Source organism: Spermophilus citellus (genome assembly GCF_964194105.1).
Source record: "Spermophilus citellus genome assembly, chromosome: 5".
Lineage (NCBI taxonomy): Eukaryota > Metazoa > Chordata > Mammalia > Rodentia > Sciuridae > Spermophilus > Spermophilus citellus.
Genome location: NC_138186.1, coordinates 99,481,443 through 99,499,748, shown reverse-complemented (window position 1 = coordinate 99,499,748; position 18,306 = coordinate 99,481,443). Strand labels below are relative to the sequence as shown.

Genomic DNA, 18,306 nt, shown 5'->3' with positions numbered 1-18,306 from the left:
GAAATACTTGAGAGGTTTCTTAAAAAAAAAAAAAAAAAAGATTCGGCTGTTTAGGACCGAAACTGAAAAATACGCCACAAAAACATCTGCAAGCGAATCAGAGAAGAGGAAGTTTAAGGATAACATAGTTCACTAAGCACAGACAAAATCGGAGGTTTCATCTTTCCCGCTGGTTCTTAAAAGACCAACCACGAAGACTTTCCGTCCTGCTCCTCTCCACTTCCGCTCGCGCACTTTAATTGCGTCACCATCTCAGATCTCGCGGGATCACCCTGTTGCGGAGGCCCTTTTTAGCAAGGGTCTCGCGAAACTTGTTCTACAGGTCCAAGAGCTAGTCTCTCACCCTTGTCCACCGCATCTCTCAACCAGTTCTTCTTTTCTCTTTCCAAGCCACAAATTACTCCCCTCCCCTCATAGTCCTCCTCCGGTTTCCGATTTCGTATCGGAACCGGAAGTGTGGTGGGCGGGGCCCGGCAGCGGAAAACGCCGCGGAGCCCGAGCCGGGACACGGCAGTGGCCGCTGCCCAGTCCACCGCCACGGATCGCGGGGTGGCAGGGCTGTGCGGCCCCAGGCTGAAGGTCGGCCCGGAGGCGGCTGGGTACGGGTCTCACCCGGATTGTCCGGGCGGCACCGTCCCCGGCCCCCCCGGGCGCCGCGAGGGATCATGTCTACAGCCTCCGCCGCCTCCTCCTCCTCCTCGTCTTCGGCCAGTGAGATGATCGAAACCCCTTCCCAGGTCCTTAACTTTGAAGAGATCGACTACAAGGAAATCGAGGTGGAAGAGGTGAGCGAGGCCGGTCACCGAAGTGCAGGTCGTGGCCCGCCCCGGCTTCTGCAGGGTCCCGGCTCTGAAGGCGCCTCCCTGATCCCTTTAATTCGAGGGGTTCACCCGGGATCCCCCACAGCCTCTCGGAGATGAGGTGTGGAGGACTGAGATTAACTGCTCGTTGGTAGTTTTCCCCCTTTCTTTGACACTCTTACTGAGTTTGAGTTTGATACTCTGGTGCCTGGATTTGGTTCACCTTAAATAGAATGAACTGGTGAGAGTATGGTCCACCACTTCTCACATCTGTAAGTATTGTAAATTCAGCGAAGACCGTGGTCATTGTGGAGTTTCATTTCGCTAGACCTGGTGTTCTTAAGGGCCAAAGATTGTGTTGTGTTGGACTTCTAGTCCAGTGCCTGCTATTTAGGGATGCTCAATAAATATTTCTTAAATTTGTGGATAATGAAGTCTAATAAAATGTTCCCCGCAGTACCAAAATGGTTCTCAGTTTATCCGATACTATAGGGCAATACTAATAATATTAATTGTTCTTTCTCCAATTAGGCCAATTTTGATGAACTTTACCGTTAGTAACAAACTAGTCTATGATGAAAAAAGTGTTTCAGGTAGCATGTTGTAAAAGAGATAACTAATGATTATAGTGACAACCAGAATTTTTCAACAGACCAAAAATCGCTGTTAGAAAATTGAATCCATTCTTTATTCTGCACTAATTTATTTTAGAAAAGGTAGTTCATTGTATCTGTAATGTGTTGCCACTTTTCAAATTCACAGAGGGGTATACAGTTCTGAGGATCATAAAGTTTAGAAAAGTTTTTTTAAAATGTAACTTTTTTTAGGGCTGGGATTGTGGCTCAGCGGTAGAGCGCTTTGCCTAGCACGGGCGGGACCCGGGTTAAATAATCCTCAGCACCACATAAAATAAAGGCATTGTGTTGTGTCCATCTACACCTAAAAAATAAATATTAAAAAAAACTGTAAAAAAATGTAACTATATTTAAATACACTTTAGAATTTGTTAAAACTTTGTGAATAGTTTCATACAGTTACCATTTATTATTTTTAAGTTAATTCATATTGCAAGTATCATAGGGCTGGTCCTAGTAAAATAGTATGAACTCTGAGTTATCTTTATTTTAAAAATCTAAAGTTACTTTGCAGTAGCAGCAGATTAAAATTAGTAAGCTAATTAGCATTAACAAATAGATTATTCCCCGTGCATGTTTTGGAAGAATAATGGATTACTGAATTACATATTTTTATTACATAGAATACCTGTAGAGAACATTGTATTCCTTGAGAATATTCTCATCTTACAAGGTAGTGTGGTGAAAAGAGCAAGATTTGGGGCATTAAAGGTAGGTTCAATATATCATAAATGCTGTGCGATTTGGGAGCACGTTTCTTAACTTATTTGAGCTTCTTAATTCCTTAACTGTAGCTTCCTTAACTACAAAATAAGGGTAAAATTTATATTTTGTCTATATAGCGGATCTGATTAAACAGTATACGTATCATCCTACACAGTGCTTGACACATATTAGAAAACAGTTCCAGTGAGGAACAGTGACCTGCTGTAAGGTTGTATAACTAAAAGACAACTTGTATTTTGAAGAAAAGAAAATATTTTTTGGTATCTTTTTTTCCTCTCATTGAGGCTATGTTAAATTCCTTTTTCAGAAATGGATTGCTGATCCAGCTTTCATGGCTAACATTCTTTTTTAAGAATAAAAATTCAGTGAGTCAGAATACAAGAATTGCAGTTTTTAAATAAGCATTTACGTCTACTCTGTGGTGAACTACTATGCTTGGAGACTACAAATTGTTATATAATAATAACTTGTGCTTTACCAAGTCATTTTACAAACTTACTTCATTGGCTTATTGAAACCTTAGTTTTTGCACGCTACTTTCTAAAGCTTTTTGTATTCTTGCTTTATGAAAGTATGTGCTGAAGAGACATTTAGCAATTTGATGCTTTTCCTCAAAAGCCACTTCACTTCTGGTTAGGTTTTTGTTTCCAAGACTCCTTTTTTGGTTTTGTGTTTCAACCATCACCACTGCCTCATGTATTTAAGACATTTTGGGAAGAAGAATTTTGTTTTTAGATGAACATTTTTTCTATTTTTAGGTAGTTATTTAGAGTTTTTTGGTTTTGTTCTCTTACTTTTTAGTACCCAGTTTACTTTCACATTGCAGATTTATTTCAGATCTTTCTGATGTTGAGACTATGACATCATTTCTATCCTATTTTTCATTTCCACACATTAAAAGTGTTATATAATCCATGGTGCACCAGGGGTACTCTATTTTTCAACTTTAGATTCTGCTTCTAGGTTAAATCAGGAGTAGGAAAACAGATGACTAAAAACAAACAACAACAACAAAAAAAAGCAAAATGTTTTGTATTACTTTCAGTATTATATATGTTCAAATGTATCACCTTTTAAATTAAAATCATATACTGTATTTCTCAATATATAATTGAATCAGCATTATATCAACATAATTAGAAACTAAAAAATTCCAACCACAGGTCAATTATTATAATTTAGTAGATAAAAATATTCCTAAATCAGCTGCTTTTAATCACTGCATTCCTAATATTGTGGCTCAGTAATATATTGGGCACTTTTAAAATTCCGTTCTATCAAATTTATTTAGGTTCTCAACCTCAGGAATTTACCTACTTTTTTTTAAAGTCGTTCCATTTTTATCTTCTTAGATTTGAGGGTAGAGAGTGTTAGAATTAATTTTGAACTGTGTACATTGAGGATAAGGTTGCAAGAAGTGATAAAAACAATGTAGTATGGTGAAAGGTTGCTGGACTGGGCATTTAGAAAATTTGGATGCTATAAATTCCGCCATAATATATTTCTGTAACTTTGGGCAAGTTCCCTCATTTTGGGGGCCTGTGATTTCTCTTATAAAGTAAGGGATTGGACAAGGTCATTTGATATCTCTTCCAGTTCTCAAATGAAAACATGTTCATTGTTTCCAGTGTTTATACTTTGTTTCCACAGTAAGCTTAGAAATTCTTTAAAGACAGTGATTATGATATCCCATGAAATATACTTGGTGACCAATTAATTTTGGATAGACAGGTCAAATGAAATCCCCATTTTATAGGTATTAACAAGTGGTCATGAAGTTTTATTTGCCAAAGGCCATGTCTGTAAGTAAATGGTAGGACTGAGGATTGAATTTGAGATTTCTTACTCATGAGTCATATGCTCTTTCCACTGGATTTACAATGTCACTTTAGTTCTTTCTGATGTACTTGATAATGTAACCTTACTCTGGGAATAGAAATACATAATACTCATTTCCTTTATAGTAGTTAGTCCCCAGCATTTAACAAGCATTCTCTGTGAACAATACTACTGAGGTTCTGTGGAGCATGAATAGAAGAATCCTAGGATTCTCTTAGAAATATCTGACTCAGTATGAGACTAGAATAAACAGAACTGTTAGTTAAATTTTCAGAACCATGAACTTAAAACTATGAATATGGTATAAATTGAGCAGATAAACCATAATTTAAAAGTTAATTGCAGAAGCCTCCATTGAGTGGGGACAAGTTTTAAACTAGGGTTTTGAATAAAGTGACCATCATCATGGGTTGAGAAATTCACAAAAAAGTGTCTTTGCATTTGTTCCTGTGCCCAGAGTGAATGTCTTTGTCTCCTCACTATTCAAGGCCTACCTCAAATGTCCCTTCCTTAGAGAAACACTCCTCCTGCAACTAGATCTTTTCATTTCTGTTATTTTTCATGGCACTTACAGAAACAGAAATTGTGTATCCCTCTTAGCAAAATTCACATTTGTAACCTCAATGCCTAAAATCTAGAAAGTTCTCTTTAAATATTTGTTGAATTAGTAAATAAAATTATCACAGCATAATTATGACAATTAAATGCCTATATGGATCTCTTATATCACATATAATAAAACAAGGGTTAAGATGTGTTATGTGATTTGACTAAGGTAGCATTTACACTGGAAATGAGATCTGGTTCTTATTCCAATGTTGATTCTATTATATTCCATTATACTTAGCGAATACTTTTGTTTAACAGAGGTAAAAGATGCAGTCAAGAGCCAGGTGCTATGCATAAGCCAAGTATTGGTGGACCTTTACTGAAATACTAAAACCCTATATACAATGGTTGCTTTGTAAAAAAGAGAGACCCAGAATGTGGATCACAAGTATAGTGTATGAGCAAGCATATTGGACACATACAATCACTAAACATGTTCTTAAGTCTTATGAGAAACACACACAAAAGTTTTGTTTCAAAAGCTAAAACTTACTGGGAAGAGGAAATGTAGAACGAGCTTGTACAATGATGTAAATTTTATTGGTTTAAATTATAAATGTATGAGCAACTAGAAAAAACCCTCAATCGTGTGTGTGTGTGTGTGTGTGTTTATATAAATACATACACATACATATATATATATATATATATATATGTGTGTGTGTGTGTGTGTGTGTGTATAAAACAGAGGTCTGAATAAGCTGAGTCTGTAGATTTGTTAGTCACTATTTAATGCTGGATATATAAAATAATCAATAAACTTTACCATGTGAAACTTAAACTGATTTCAATAGAAATCTGGAATGGTTATTATGGTAAAGAAGTAGCTTACAGAGATAATTTTTGTGTTGTGCATGTGTAGCTTAAACGGTAACCTGAGCATATTATTTGAAGGAAAGGCCTATTAAACAGGTCAGAAGTTTTATGGCAGGCTTTAAAAGAGTACATGGAAAATTCAAAAGAAAGAATAATCACCCCTTTTATGTTATCAAGTCTGTCTTGTCAGCAGATGGCAGTTCTACTCTGCCAGTTTATTAATAGATATTGAAGTTCTGAAATAGTTGGAGGCCCCAAGTCCTAACTAATAAATGTATGATCTATGCTTGTTCTGTCATGTTCCAGATTTCTAGCCAAAATCATGACAACATAGCCAGGGGTCCATTCACATAGTCCATATAACAGAGCCAAACCAAACTGACAGCTATAGTCACTGAACTAAAAATAACACAAACTGGGGCAATTAAGATGAATTATTTAATAGCAAATTAAAAGCACAAAGGTATACATCCTTTTCCATTTAGTTTAGTTGATGTCTTTTTTAAAAATCTAATTTCATGAAGGAATGGAGTAATCTTTTATCCTGAAGAAGTCAGTTTTTAAAAAATTGCTTTCTTAAAATAATTCTGATTTTAGTTTTTGTTCCTTACAGTAGTAATTACATTAAAACATTCTTATACCATCTCTTATATTGCTATTATATTTTTATTAAGAAATTTAAATCTGCTTTTTTAATTTTTATTGAGACTAAAGTTATAAATCCAAAACCAAGAAGACTAAACCATGGGAGGGAGGGGGGAATGCATATCATAAAAGAATTGATCTAAAATATTTTAACTTAGAAGGAAATATTTCTTAAATTGACTTTTATAGTCAACGTCCTCTTTGCGCTCCTGTATTCTATTTTTTACAAAGATGAGGCATTGTGAAGAATATCTGACATATTTATTTGTAGGTGTACCACTTTGAATGAATAGTGATTTGAATAAACTGAGTCTGTAGATTTATTCAAGATACTTAAAACTTAGATATTTTCTCATTTTTATACTCTTGATAAAATTAGTTTTGGGGAAAACCAGTCATTCAAAATAATTGTTACTGGTAATGTTTCAGAAATACATTATATTATTCAGATAATGAATACAATCCAGAGGTATATTTGATTTGTGAATTTGAATTAGAAATTTAGTTTCAAGTAAAATGTACTTTTTTCAGTATTTTATAATTTGAATATTATGTTTTTCATTGTTTGTCTCAGTTGGCCAATGCTTACTCAGTAGTGACCCCGGTACTCTCTTCTCTTGATCTGTCATGTCAGTAAAAACATTGGATTGCTGTCTGCAGTTTGTAACTTTGACTTATTCCTTCTCTAACAATGTATGTAATTTCCTTATATGTTTCTTGGTATGACATGTCATAGTACAGGCAAGACAATTTCTCTGAATCTGATATTCTCCACCATTTTATATTCTCAATGTAATAAGTAAATATGCTACCAAGCTATTGGTATTTAAATTTTTTTCTTAAGAGTATAGATTTTTAAAAAAACAAAATCAATACACTTGTAATGTTTTCCATATCTATAGAGTGCTCTTAGCCCTAGAGGGCTAGAATACAGACAATAGTGGACTTTATTCTTCAGTAAATCCTATTACAGCAGTCATTTCCATGGTTTTGGTTATTTCCCAGTAGTAAAGCAAGACACTTACTGTTTTGGGTATGTGTATGAAATATGTATAAGACATGCAAAAATAGATCCAGTATTTTTAAATAATGGGAGATGTAATAACAGCAAAACTTATAGTTCCATAATATTGTCTAATTATGTCTCAAGTTACAATAAATATTTTCCAAATACAATCATGCCAGAATATGAGGATTGGCTTGATTAAAATAAGCTAATATGCTAGATGCAGTGACACAGGTTTATAGTTCCAGGCTGAGGCAGTAGGATCACAAGTTCAAAAGCTGACTGGGCCACTGTAAATTGCTTAGTGGTAAAGTGTACCTGAGTTCAATTCCCTGCAAAAAGAGTTTTTTTGTTTGTTTGTTTGTTTTATAATTTGTAAATCTACTTAATCAAAGTCAAGTGAACTTCTATATGCTAAAAGGAAGGGACAGAAAATGAAGTCAGTATTTGACATGTTAGACTTGAAATACCTGTAGAACCTTGGCCTTTCACTTTTAAGTATATCTCCATCTTGGGTAAAACTTTTGGATGGGAAGAAGATTTAAGAGTATGAAGTCATGAGATTAGAGAGCACATTGAGGAAAAAAAAAAAGGGCCAAAGACTGAGCCCTAGAAAGTATTAGCATGTAAGATTTGGACAGAAGAAGAGGAGTTAGTGAATAATGCTATGATGGAAATATTTCATAATTAGTCTTCTGTTGATTATATTGTGGTTGATTCTGATTTTTTTTTTTTTTTTGACACTGCAAACTAACATGAACAATCCTTTCATACGTATCTGATTATTGCTTAGAATTAATCACAGAAGCACAATTTCTGGGTCAAAATGAATACACTTTTGGTTGTATCTTAACACATATTACTGTAATCTAGGGATTTACTAGGCTAGAGCCTCCAAGATGGTTCACTCTTTTCTGGCTGAGTGGTGCCAATATCTGCTGGGAGATCACTTGATTCTCAACCATACACTCAGTTGCCCTCCATGTGACCTATCCTTGTCAATTGGGCTTCTTAGATCACGTGGCTGGGTTCTAAGAGAAAGGAAATGGACGCTGCTAGGCCTCCTCAGCCCTGGTTTTGAAAGTAAAACATCACTTCAATCACACTACTGATTAAAGTAGTCCTTGGCTAGACTTGATTTAAGGGAAGAAGATACAAACTCCTCAACTGGGAAATTGCAGAGAAAGAAGAGATTGATGGTAGCCAGCTTTGGAGATTACCATAAGGCCGTTATTTACGCCTTCTCTTAACCCCAAATTGCTTGTTTCTTTAAAAATATGAGGTTTTTAAAAAACCCTTTTCTAAACTATTAAAAGTCTAATTTGAATATAATCTTTTGAAAAGTTGCTTGTTGGGCTGGGGATGTGGCTCAAGCAGTAGCGCGCTTGCCTGGCATGCGTGCAGCCCGGGTTCGATTCTCAGCACCACATACCAACAAAGATGTTGTGTCCACCGAGAATTAAAAATAAATAAATAAATATTAAAAATTCTCTCTCTCTCTCCCCCCCCCTCTCTCTCTCTCTCTTTAAAAAAAAAAAAAAGAAAAGTTGCTTGTTTTTGGTAGTAACATACTTGTGAGTAGCTTTTTCTAATGCTTCCTTTGTATAGGGCACTGGACTGAAGTTTGTGGAGCCTCCATTATTTTGGCTTCATGAGACATATCTGAAAACTGATTGTGGTTTACTGATTCTGTGATATTGAATAGATAACTTCAATTCTTGGAGCCTTGGTTTTCTCCTAAGATGGAAGTAAAAAATCTAATATATTCATAGGGTTCTGATGAGACTTAAATTCTATCACATTTGTGAGTGCTATATGGTGCAATCAAGGTTTGTTTAGCTACTTAAGAGTTCGTTCTTCAGTCATAAATATTTTCCTTTTTTTTTTTTTTTGTATCAGGGATTGAACCCCAGGAATGCTTGAACCCACTGAGCCACATCCCCAGCCCTTTTTTTATATTTTATTAGAGACAGGATCTTGCTTTGTTGCTCTCTAAGTTGACATGACTGGTTTCTAGCTTGGGACCCTCCTGCCTCATCCTCCCAAATTGCTGGGATTATAGGCATGCTGGCCCTTCTTTTCCCTTTTTACTGCCCAGCATGATGTCTCGGCGCTTAAGAAAACTTATGTAAGTAATACAGCAAGAGAAGGAGGACTCTTTGGTCTATGTGAGTGCTTCCACTGGAATATTGTATTATGCTGTTGATGTTGTAGCCTAATGTGTGGTTTACCAAACATCATAATTACCTGGAGGGCTTGGGAAAACACACTGTTGAGCCCTACCTTTAGACTAAGTAATTCTGAGTAGGAGCCTGATAATTTACATTTCTTACAAATTTCTAGATGATGCTAATGCTTTTGAACCAAAAACTGCCCTTTGAGGGCTACTGGCTTAATGCTTTCATTATTCTTATAGCTGCTTTCTTCTGAAAACATTTTTTTTCCTCTTGGTTTCTGTGACAGTCTTCTGCTTTGCCATCTGGCTGACTGTTCCTTCTTAGTATTTGCTAGTTCCCAGTGTTGTATTCTCAAAGTTGAAATGCTGGCAGGTGCGGTGACACAAGCTTGTAATCAGCGGCTGGGAAGTCTGAGGCAGGAGAACAGAGAGGCGCTAAGCAACTCAGCGAGACCCCTTCTCTAAGTAAAATGCAAAATAGGGCTGGTTTGTGACTCAGTGGTTAAATGCCCCTGAGTTTAATCCCTGGTACCTACCCCCAGCCCCCAAGAAGTCGAAGTGCTTCAAAGTAACATAGTCCTCAAGACTACAATATCTAAATGTTGGTTTGTTTTTTGCTTTGGGTTTTTTTTTTTTAAATCTCATCTAATTGGCTTCATGAGAAATTGACAAGAAATACCCTCACCCTCCGTATGCTGATGACTCCCACATTTGTATTTTTCCCATAATTCTTCACAGACGCGACTCATGTTTTTACCTTCTTACTTTAAGCTTCTATTTGGATCTCTAGTTGGTATCTTAAACTTTATGATTAAGACTAAATTGAGTTATTTTTTAAAAACTTGCTTTTCATTCTTATCCTTTAAGAAATTTGGACATTATTCTTTTTTTTTAATTATTTTATTGTTGGTTGTTCAAAACATTACATAGTTCTTAATATACCATATTTCACAGATTGATTCAAGTGGGTTATGAACTCCCATTTTTACCCCGTATACAGATTGCTGTGTCACATCAGTTACATTTCCATTGATTTACAAATTGCCTTTCTGGTGACTGATGTATTCTGCTGTCTATCCCATTCTCCACTGTCCCCCCTCCCCTCCCCTCCCCTCCCCTCCCCTTCTCTCTCTCCATCCCCTTTACTATAAATCGTTTCTTCTACTTATATAATTTTTCTCCTACTCCTCCTTTCCTCTTATATGTAGTTGTGTATAACCCTGAGGCTCACCTTCCAATTCCATGCAATTTCCCTTACCTCTCACTTTCCCTCCCGCCTATCATCCCTGTTTAATGTTAATCTTCTTCTCAAGCTCTTCGTCCCTACCCTGACCTTGGTTACTCCCCTTATATCAAAGCAGTCATTTGGCATTTGTTTTTTAAGGATTGGCTAGCTTCACTTAGCATAATCTGGTCTAATGCCATCCATTTCCCTCCAAATTCTATGATTTTGTCATTTCTTATTGCAGAGTAATACTCCATTGTGTATAAATGCCACATTTTTTAATCCATTCATCTACTGAAGGGCTTCTAGGTTGGTTCCACAATCTTGCTATCGTGAATTGTGCTGCTATGAACATCGATATAGCAGTGTCCCTGTAGCATGCTCTTGTTAGGTCTTTAGGGAATAGACCGAGAAGGGGAATAGCTGGGTCAAATGGTGGTTCCATTCCCAGCTTTCCAAGAAATCTCCATACTGCTTTCCAAATTGGCTGCACCATTTTGCAGTCCCACCAACAATGAACAAGTGTACCCATTTCCCCGCATCCTCGCCAGCACTTGTTGTTGTTGGACTTCTTAATGGCTGCCAATCTTACTGGAGTGAGATGGTATCTTAGGGTGGTTTTGATTTGCATTTCTCTGACTGCTAGCGATGTTGAGCATTTTTTCATGTACTTGTTGATTGATTGTATGTCCTCCTCTGAGAAGTGTCTGTTCAGGTCCTTGGCCCATTTGTTGATTGGGTTATTTGTTATCTTATTATCTAATTTTTTGAGTTCTTTGTATACTCTGGATATTAGGGCTCTATCTGAAGTGTGTGGGGTAAAGATTTGTTCCCAGGATGTAGGCTCCCTGTTTATCTCTCTTATTGTTTCTTTTGTTGAGAGAAAACTTTTTAGTTTGAGTAAGTCCCATTTGTTGATTCTGGTTGTTAACTCTTGCGCTATGGGTGTCCTATTGAGGAATTTGGAGCCTGACCCCACAGTATGTAGATCATAGCCGACTTTTTCTTCTATCAGACGCCGTGTCTCTGATTTAATATCGAGCTCCTTGATCCATTTTGAGTTAACTTTTGTGCATGGCGAGAGAAAGGGATTCAGTTTCATTTTGATACAAATGGATTTCCAGTTTTCCCAGCACCATTTGTTGAAGATGCTATCCTTCCTCCATTGCATGCTTTTAGCCCCTTTATCAAATATAAGATAGTTGTAGTTTTGCGGATTGGTTACTGTGTCTTCTATTCTGTACCATTGGTCCACTCGCCTGTTTTGGTACCAGTACCATGCTGTTTTTGTTACTATTGCTCTGTAGTATAGTTTGAAGTCTGGTATCGCTATACCGCCTGATTCACACTTCCTGCTTAGCATTGTTTTTGCTATTCTGGGTCTTTTATTATTCCATATAATTTCCTGATTGTTTTATCTATTTCTACAAGAAATGCTGTTGGGATTTTGATTGGGATAGCATTGAACTTATAGAGAACTTTTGGTAATATCGCCATTTTGATGATGTTAGTTCTGCCTATCCATGAACAGGGTATATTTTTCCATCTTCTGAGGTCTTCTTCTATGTCTCTTTTTAGGGTTCTGTAGTTTTCATTGTATAGGTCTTTCACCTCTTTTGTTAGGTTGATTCCCAGGTATTTTATTTTTTGGGGGGATATTGTGAATGGAGTAGTTGTCCTCATTTCCGTTTCGGACATTATTCTTGATTCATCTCTTTTCCTATATACCTATCCTGCCTGCATGTAGACCATCAGCAAGCCCTGTTAACTTGGTATCCTCAGGTTTCTGCACTGCCATCACTCCTTTATTATTATTATTATTATTATTATTATTATTATTATTATTATTTAGTTATAGGTGGACATAATATCTTTATTTTTTTTTTATATGGTGCTGAGGATCGAACCCAGTGCCTCAAGAATGCAAGGCAAACGCTCTCCCTCTGAGCCAGAATCCCAGCTCCCCATCACTCTTTTCCCTCACGGCTGCTGTCTCTTATTTGGGCTGCTGTAATAGGTTCCTAACACATCTATTATATATTCTCTCTTCCCTGTAATGTATTCTTCACATAAGAGCTAAAATGATTTTTTTAATGGAAATCCTATCACCTCTCCTCCCTTAAATTTCTCCACTGCTTCCCACTTACACCTAGACTAAAATCCAAACTCCTTTTTGTATTATATAGGCCACTTAGGATCTAGCCTCTGCCTATCCCTCCAGCCTTGTCTTAAATCACTTTTCTCTTCCCCTGCTAGGCACCAACCACACTAAACACTCTTTAAGTATTTCTCTAGGTCATTAGTAAAATGTCACCTTTCTTCAGTGAGGCCTATCTAAAATTAGTTGAGGGGGAAGTCCATACATATATGTAAACACACAATTATGTTTCTCTTTTTCCTAGCACACTTACTTTCTGAAATTTTGTATACTTTTCTTACATACCTTGCTTCCTCTCTATCAGTTTCTTTTCATAAGAATATAAACAGCAAGAGTAAGGATTATAGTTTGGTTTGTTTGCTGCTATGTCTATAATCCAGAATAGCGCCTAGACCATAGATAGAATTCAAATATTATGAATAAGAAGGGTATTTTCTCTTAGGGACTTTATATTACTTGTTTCTTCTCCCTCATCTTGGTTGATTCCCTTTGTCATTCAAATATCAGGTTAATAACCTCCTCAGATGGGCTCCTGTTCTACCCACTTAGAAGCTGTCACCAGTCTTTGTCATAATGTCCTTGCAGTTTTTTATTGTCTGTGTGGCTTTTTAAAAACAGTCTGGCTTTCTGTTTTTATTCATCCTTTTGTGTTTTAATTGTTCTTTCTCCTCCACTGGCCCCATATATTAGGAATTATATTTCACAGTAGATCAAGGCCTTTGTCTTTACTTCTGTATTTCTCGTATACCAAACAGTAGCTGAATATAGTAGGCCCTCAAGAGTTGTTGGTATAAGGAGTAAAGAAATGAAGTTCATTTATTCTCTTTTCATAAAGCCTCATTTTCAGGTAGCTGTCACCCATTTCTCCCTGCTTGCTAACTAGGCCTTTTCCTTGACTTTCATTGATCCTTAGGAACTCAGCCTGTTCTCTGCATTAAGCCCCCCCTTTTTTTGAGCAGTCTTTCATTCAACAGCCTCTGATATAAGTCCTAACGCTCTGCCCTATAATAGCTTCCTTCCCATTGTCAGAAGACTCTTTGTCAGTTACCTTTTTTGTCAGTTTTTCCTGATCACTTCCATGTTCTGGGGCCAGGGGAGCTTGGGGTATAGTCTCCCTCTGTCTTATCTTTTTTGCCACTATTCTTAACTCATTTGTATCTTCTCTTGTTTGCAAGACATATTCTGTGAGGCTGCATGCTATTGGGGGTCTAAGTGAGGAGTAGGTGAGGCCAATATAAGTTTTTTCTGCCTTTGAATTCCTAAGCCTGTTCTGGAACAGGTCAGATTGGGGATGAAGTCTTTAACCTCCATCATGGACTCTGAGTTTTGGTTCTCTTCAGCTGTTAAGTATTTTAAAAAGAGATGAATGGATAAAAAAAATGTGGCATCTATACACAATGGAGTATTATGCAGCACTAAGAAATGACAAAATCATAGAATTTGCAGGGAAATGGATGGCATTAGAGCAGATTATGCTAAGCGAAGCTAGCCAAGCCCTAAAAAACAAATGCCAAATGTCTGCTTTGATATAAAGAGAGCAACTAAGAACAGAACAGGAAGGAAGAGCATGAGGAAAAGACTACAGTATACAAAGACGAATGGGGGGAGAGAAACGGAGAGAGAAAGGAAAGCATATGGAAATGGTAGGAGACCTTCAATGATACATAAAATTATAAGAGGTTATGAGGGGCAAGGGGGAGGGAAAAAAAGGGAGAGAATTGAACAACAGCAGGGGAGGTAGAGAGGGAAGATGGGAGGGGAGGGGAGGGGGGATAGTAGGGGATAGGAAAGGTAGCAGAATACAACAGTCACTAATATGGCATTATGTAAAAATGTGAATATGTAACAGATGTGATTCTGCAATCTGTATTTGGGGTGAAAATGGGAGTTCAAAACACAATTTGAGTCAAATGTATGAAAGATGATATATCATGAGCTATGTAATGCTTTAAATAATCAATAAAAAAATCTTAAAAAAAAACAACAAAAAAAAGAAATACTACTGTTGTTTAGTCTTGAATTTCTTCTGTACCTTCCTTTTATCCCATGAAGATAGTGGTCTCTTGTTTACAAATACTTTTTCTTTTTACCCCAAATATATCTATATTTATACTGTTGGGGGAAAAGAAGTCATTTTTGATACATAGAAATTTAATTCTCAAGCATTGACTTTCTGCTTATAGCCTTACTCCTTTGAATTCATTGCAGTTATTTCTGTCATATCTATGTATGTGTACAGCCTTGGACATCTTGCCTTTCATTATCATTTTAGATCCTGTTATTTCATTCTGCTTATAAAATATCTTAAAACTATAATGAGAATGGAGTTTTCTTGAAGCCATAGGCTCTCATCATGAATGTGCCTGTTTTATATTTCAGGGTGCTCTGGAAAATTGCTTTCTTGAGCAAAAGGGAAAAATTATTATGTCCTCATTTGCCCACAGTTTGTTCCCATAATTTTAAGTTTAAAGCTCAGAGTTAGATATCATCTCATCACTAGGTGGCACTTGTGGATCACAAATGGTCATATATACCCTACACAATTTTTTTGAGAGGTGATGTTTGAAATCCCTGTGTGAACATTCCTCAGAATAGAAAAATGAAAGGGAGTCCTACTAAGTACCAGTTGCTTTGATATATTGTAATATATGGTTGAAGAATACATTAAATTACTTTATAATCATTAGTTTATAGTTAGACTGGTTTCTGTGCATAGCTTCTTAGTCTCATGTGGCCATAAAGTTGAAAAACTTTTAGGCCCTGTTTACTATCCATATTAATTTACTGTGAGAGAAAATTTGAGTACTACAGCTCTGTTCACTGATTCACACCCAACCCTAAGCACTTACTGTTCTTTTGTAGTATTATGCAAATGCCTAATTTTCATTTGTGGACCCTATCGTTATTTACTGAGAAAATTGTAAGCATCTCTGTTTTACTGTTAAGAAAACAGAAGCTCAAGGACATTAACTTGCCCAGTATTAAGACCTAATAAATAGAGACTATGTGCAAATTCAAGGCTATTGGGTTCTAGAGCCTGGGCATCCCCCCCTTTTTTTTTTTTAATATTTTTAGTTGTAGATGGACACAATACCTTTATTTTATTTATTTTTATGTGGTGCTGAGGATCAAACCCTGTGCCTCACACATGCTAGGCAAGCCCTCTACATCTGAGCCGCAACCCCAACCCCAAATATTTTATTTCTTTTTATGTGGTTCTGAGGATCAAACCCAGTGCCTCATATGTGCTAGGCAGGCACTCTACAACTAAGCTACAACCCCAGCCCCTGGGCATGCTCTTTTCATTATTTTAATGGTGCCTGGTAACCACTACCCATTCATTGTAAAGTAACTAGATGACATGCAAATGATTCATGTTAGTTTCTTTCTCTTACTAGAAGTCTGGAAGAGACCAAGTGCCTAAGCAGCTGGAGGACCCTGAGGTCCAGAGTTAGGAAGCATAAAAGAGAAAGTTACCAAAGGAAGGACTGGCTACCAGAAATATTGGCCTAATTTGCAATTTTGCCTAGAGGCATCCTTATTTCCTTAAGGCAAAGTTGCATATAGAGCATGTTGAAAAATATATGCTCTGTGCTTCAGATCCTGACTTCTGAATACTATGTGACCATCTGATCTTGTAATCATGTGACCTGATTTTCTTACCTTTAAAATGGAGCAGAATGAAACATGTTAGTGCATGAAAAGCACGTAGAAGAATATCTGGCACAAGGTAAACATTCAGCAGAGGTTGACCATTTGGGTGGCTTTATACATGAATGATTTATGAAGTATAATTTGAGCCATGGCTAGAGTGTCCATACATTCCAGATTACAATTACTGTCCTTGTATAGTTGTTGTTGTTGTTATTATATTCTGTACAGGAATTAAACCCAGGGGTACTCTACCACTAAGCTACATCCCCTGTCCTTTTTTATTTTGTGATAGGGTCTCACTAAAGCTGAAGTGGGCTTCATACTTGCTATCCTTCTGCCTCAGCCAGTCAAGGAGTGACTGGTATTACAGGCATGTTCAACTGTTCCTTGTCTGGTATAGTCATTATTGATGCCCCCTACAAAGTGTCCCTATGTAGATAATAAATCATCTGATCATCCTAGCTATAGTCAGCTTTGTTATAGAAGAGTTTTATATAAGTTTCTCTAAAGTGAAGATTCCTCCAAGAGACGACATAACTGCTGTCTGGCATATGGGGGACATTATGTGTGTTACAAATTAGGATTGCTACCATTCTAGTATTAGACTACCTGGCATTAAACTGCACTGTACCATTTGTTTGCTGCATAACCTTAGGAAGTCAATTTACTTCTTTAATTCTATAAATCTAACATATTATGAAATCTATAAATCTAATTTAAATCTAATTTCTGTAAAATGAGGATAGCATTAGTACTTGTCTTCTATGGCTGTGTAAATAAGGTGATGTATGAAAAGCATGGAGCTCAATGTCTACATAGAAAATATATGCTATATAGAGAGTTATTCTAACAGGTATAAAAGCTAATTTTTATTTTGTTTTATTCCATTGTTATTTTTATAGTATGGAAAATTTCAAATAAAAATAGAACAACTTGACAAAGTGATGGACCCATGTGATATCTGTTAGTTTCAGACAGTAATACGATACACAGCTGATCATTTTTAATTTTTAAAAATGAGATATATTTTACATATTATAAAATTCACCCTCTTGAAATGTTACAGTTCAGTGACTTGCAAATTTACCCAGTTGGTCACCATTACAGTAAATCAGTTATAATATTTCATCATCTTTGCAGGATACTTGCTACCCATTTACATTAATTCCAGTTTTCACCTTCAGAACTAAGCAACTACTGATCTACTTTATAACACTATAAATTTTTCTTTCCTGGGCATTGCATACAAATGGAATCTGATATGTGGACTGGCTTTTTTCACTTAGTATAATTTTTTTAATACTTATTTTTTAGTTGTAGTTGGACACTTTACTTATTTATTTTTATGTGGTGCTGAGGATCAAACCCAGGGCCTTGCACATGCTAGGCGAGTGCTCTACCACTGAGCCACAACCCCAACCCTTAGTATTTTTTTTTTTTTAGTAGTATGGTATTTTTGAGGTTCATCTGTGGTGTTGTATGTATCAGTAGTTTGTTTCTTTCCTGATGAATAATATTCTGTTGTATAGGTAATACTGCATTTTGTCCATCTTTCAATATTGCATCTTTAATTATATTTTTTATCCTTTCTTTTATTCACTATCCTTACTTAATTACTCAAAGCTATTTTTTGCTTTTAAATACAATAGCTTAAAACATTTATTATAATTATTATGTTTCTGCTTTTTATTTTTCTGAACCATCTTCTGTTCATTCATCTTGCCTATTTCAATTTTTTTCTATAATTAATAGAATGCTTTACATTGTTTATGCCTTCAAATAATGTTTTGGTTTGTTGCTTTTGATTTTATTTGAGAATGAAGGGGTGTCTAGACCATTGAAACAGTACAATCTATTTTACAGATTGAAACAGTACATTTTATTATCTCTTTACTTTAATTAAAATCACTTCTTACCCAGTGGCAAATCCAGATATGGATGATTTCTAAAATTTTCTTAATCAGATTTGATTGTCTCCAGTGTTTATTTGAACTGAATCTATTTGCTTCTGATTCTT

At 36.2% G+C, this 18,306-nt stretch overlaps 1 protein-coding gene across 5 annotated transcripts in view; it reads left to right on the top strand.

Moving 5' to 3' along the window:
* Window positions 1-311: 311 nt before the first annotated feature.
* The window catches only part of MAP3K7 (mitogen-activated protein kinase kinase kinase 7), a 64,853-nt gene continuing 46,858 nt past the window's right edge, over window positions 312-18,306 (top strand). Inside the window, exons 1-2 of one of the 5 annotated variants that reach the window (XM_081296674.1) lie at window positions 312-785; window positions 2,059-2,146. Coding sequence is in view for 4 of the 5 variants with exons in the window: in XM_081296670.1 (XP_081152796.1) it covers window positions 666-785 (120 nt within the window). In the remaining variant the exon portion in view is untranslated. The remainder of the gene's footprint in view (window positions 786-2,058; window positions 2,147-18,306) is intronic. The other 4 variants (XM_081296670.1, XM_081296671.1, XM_081296672.1 and 1 more) reach the window with 4 other exon arrangements.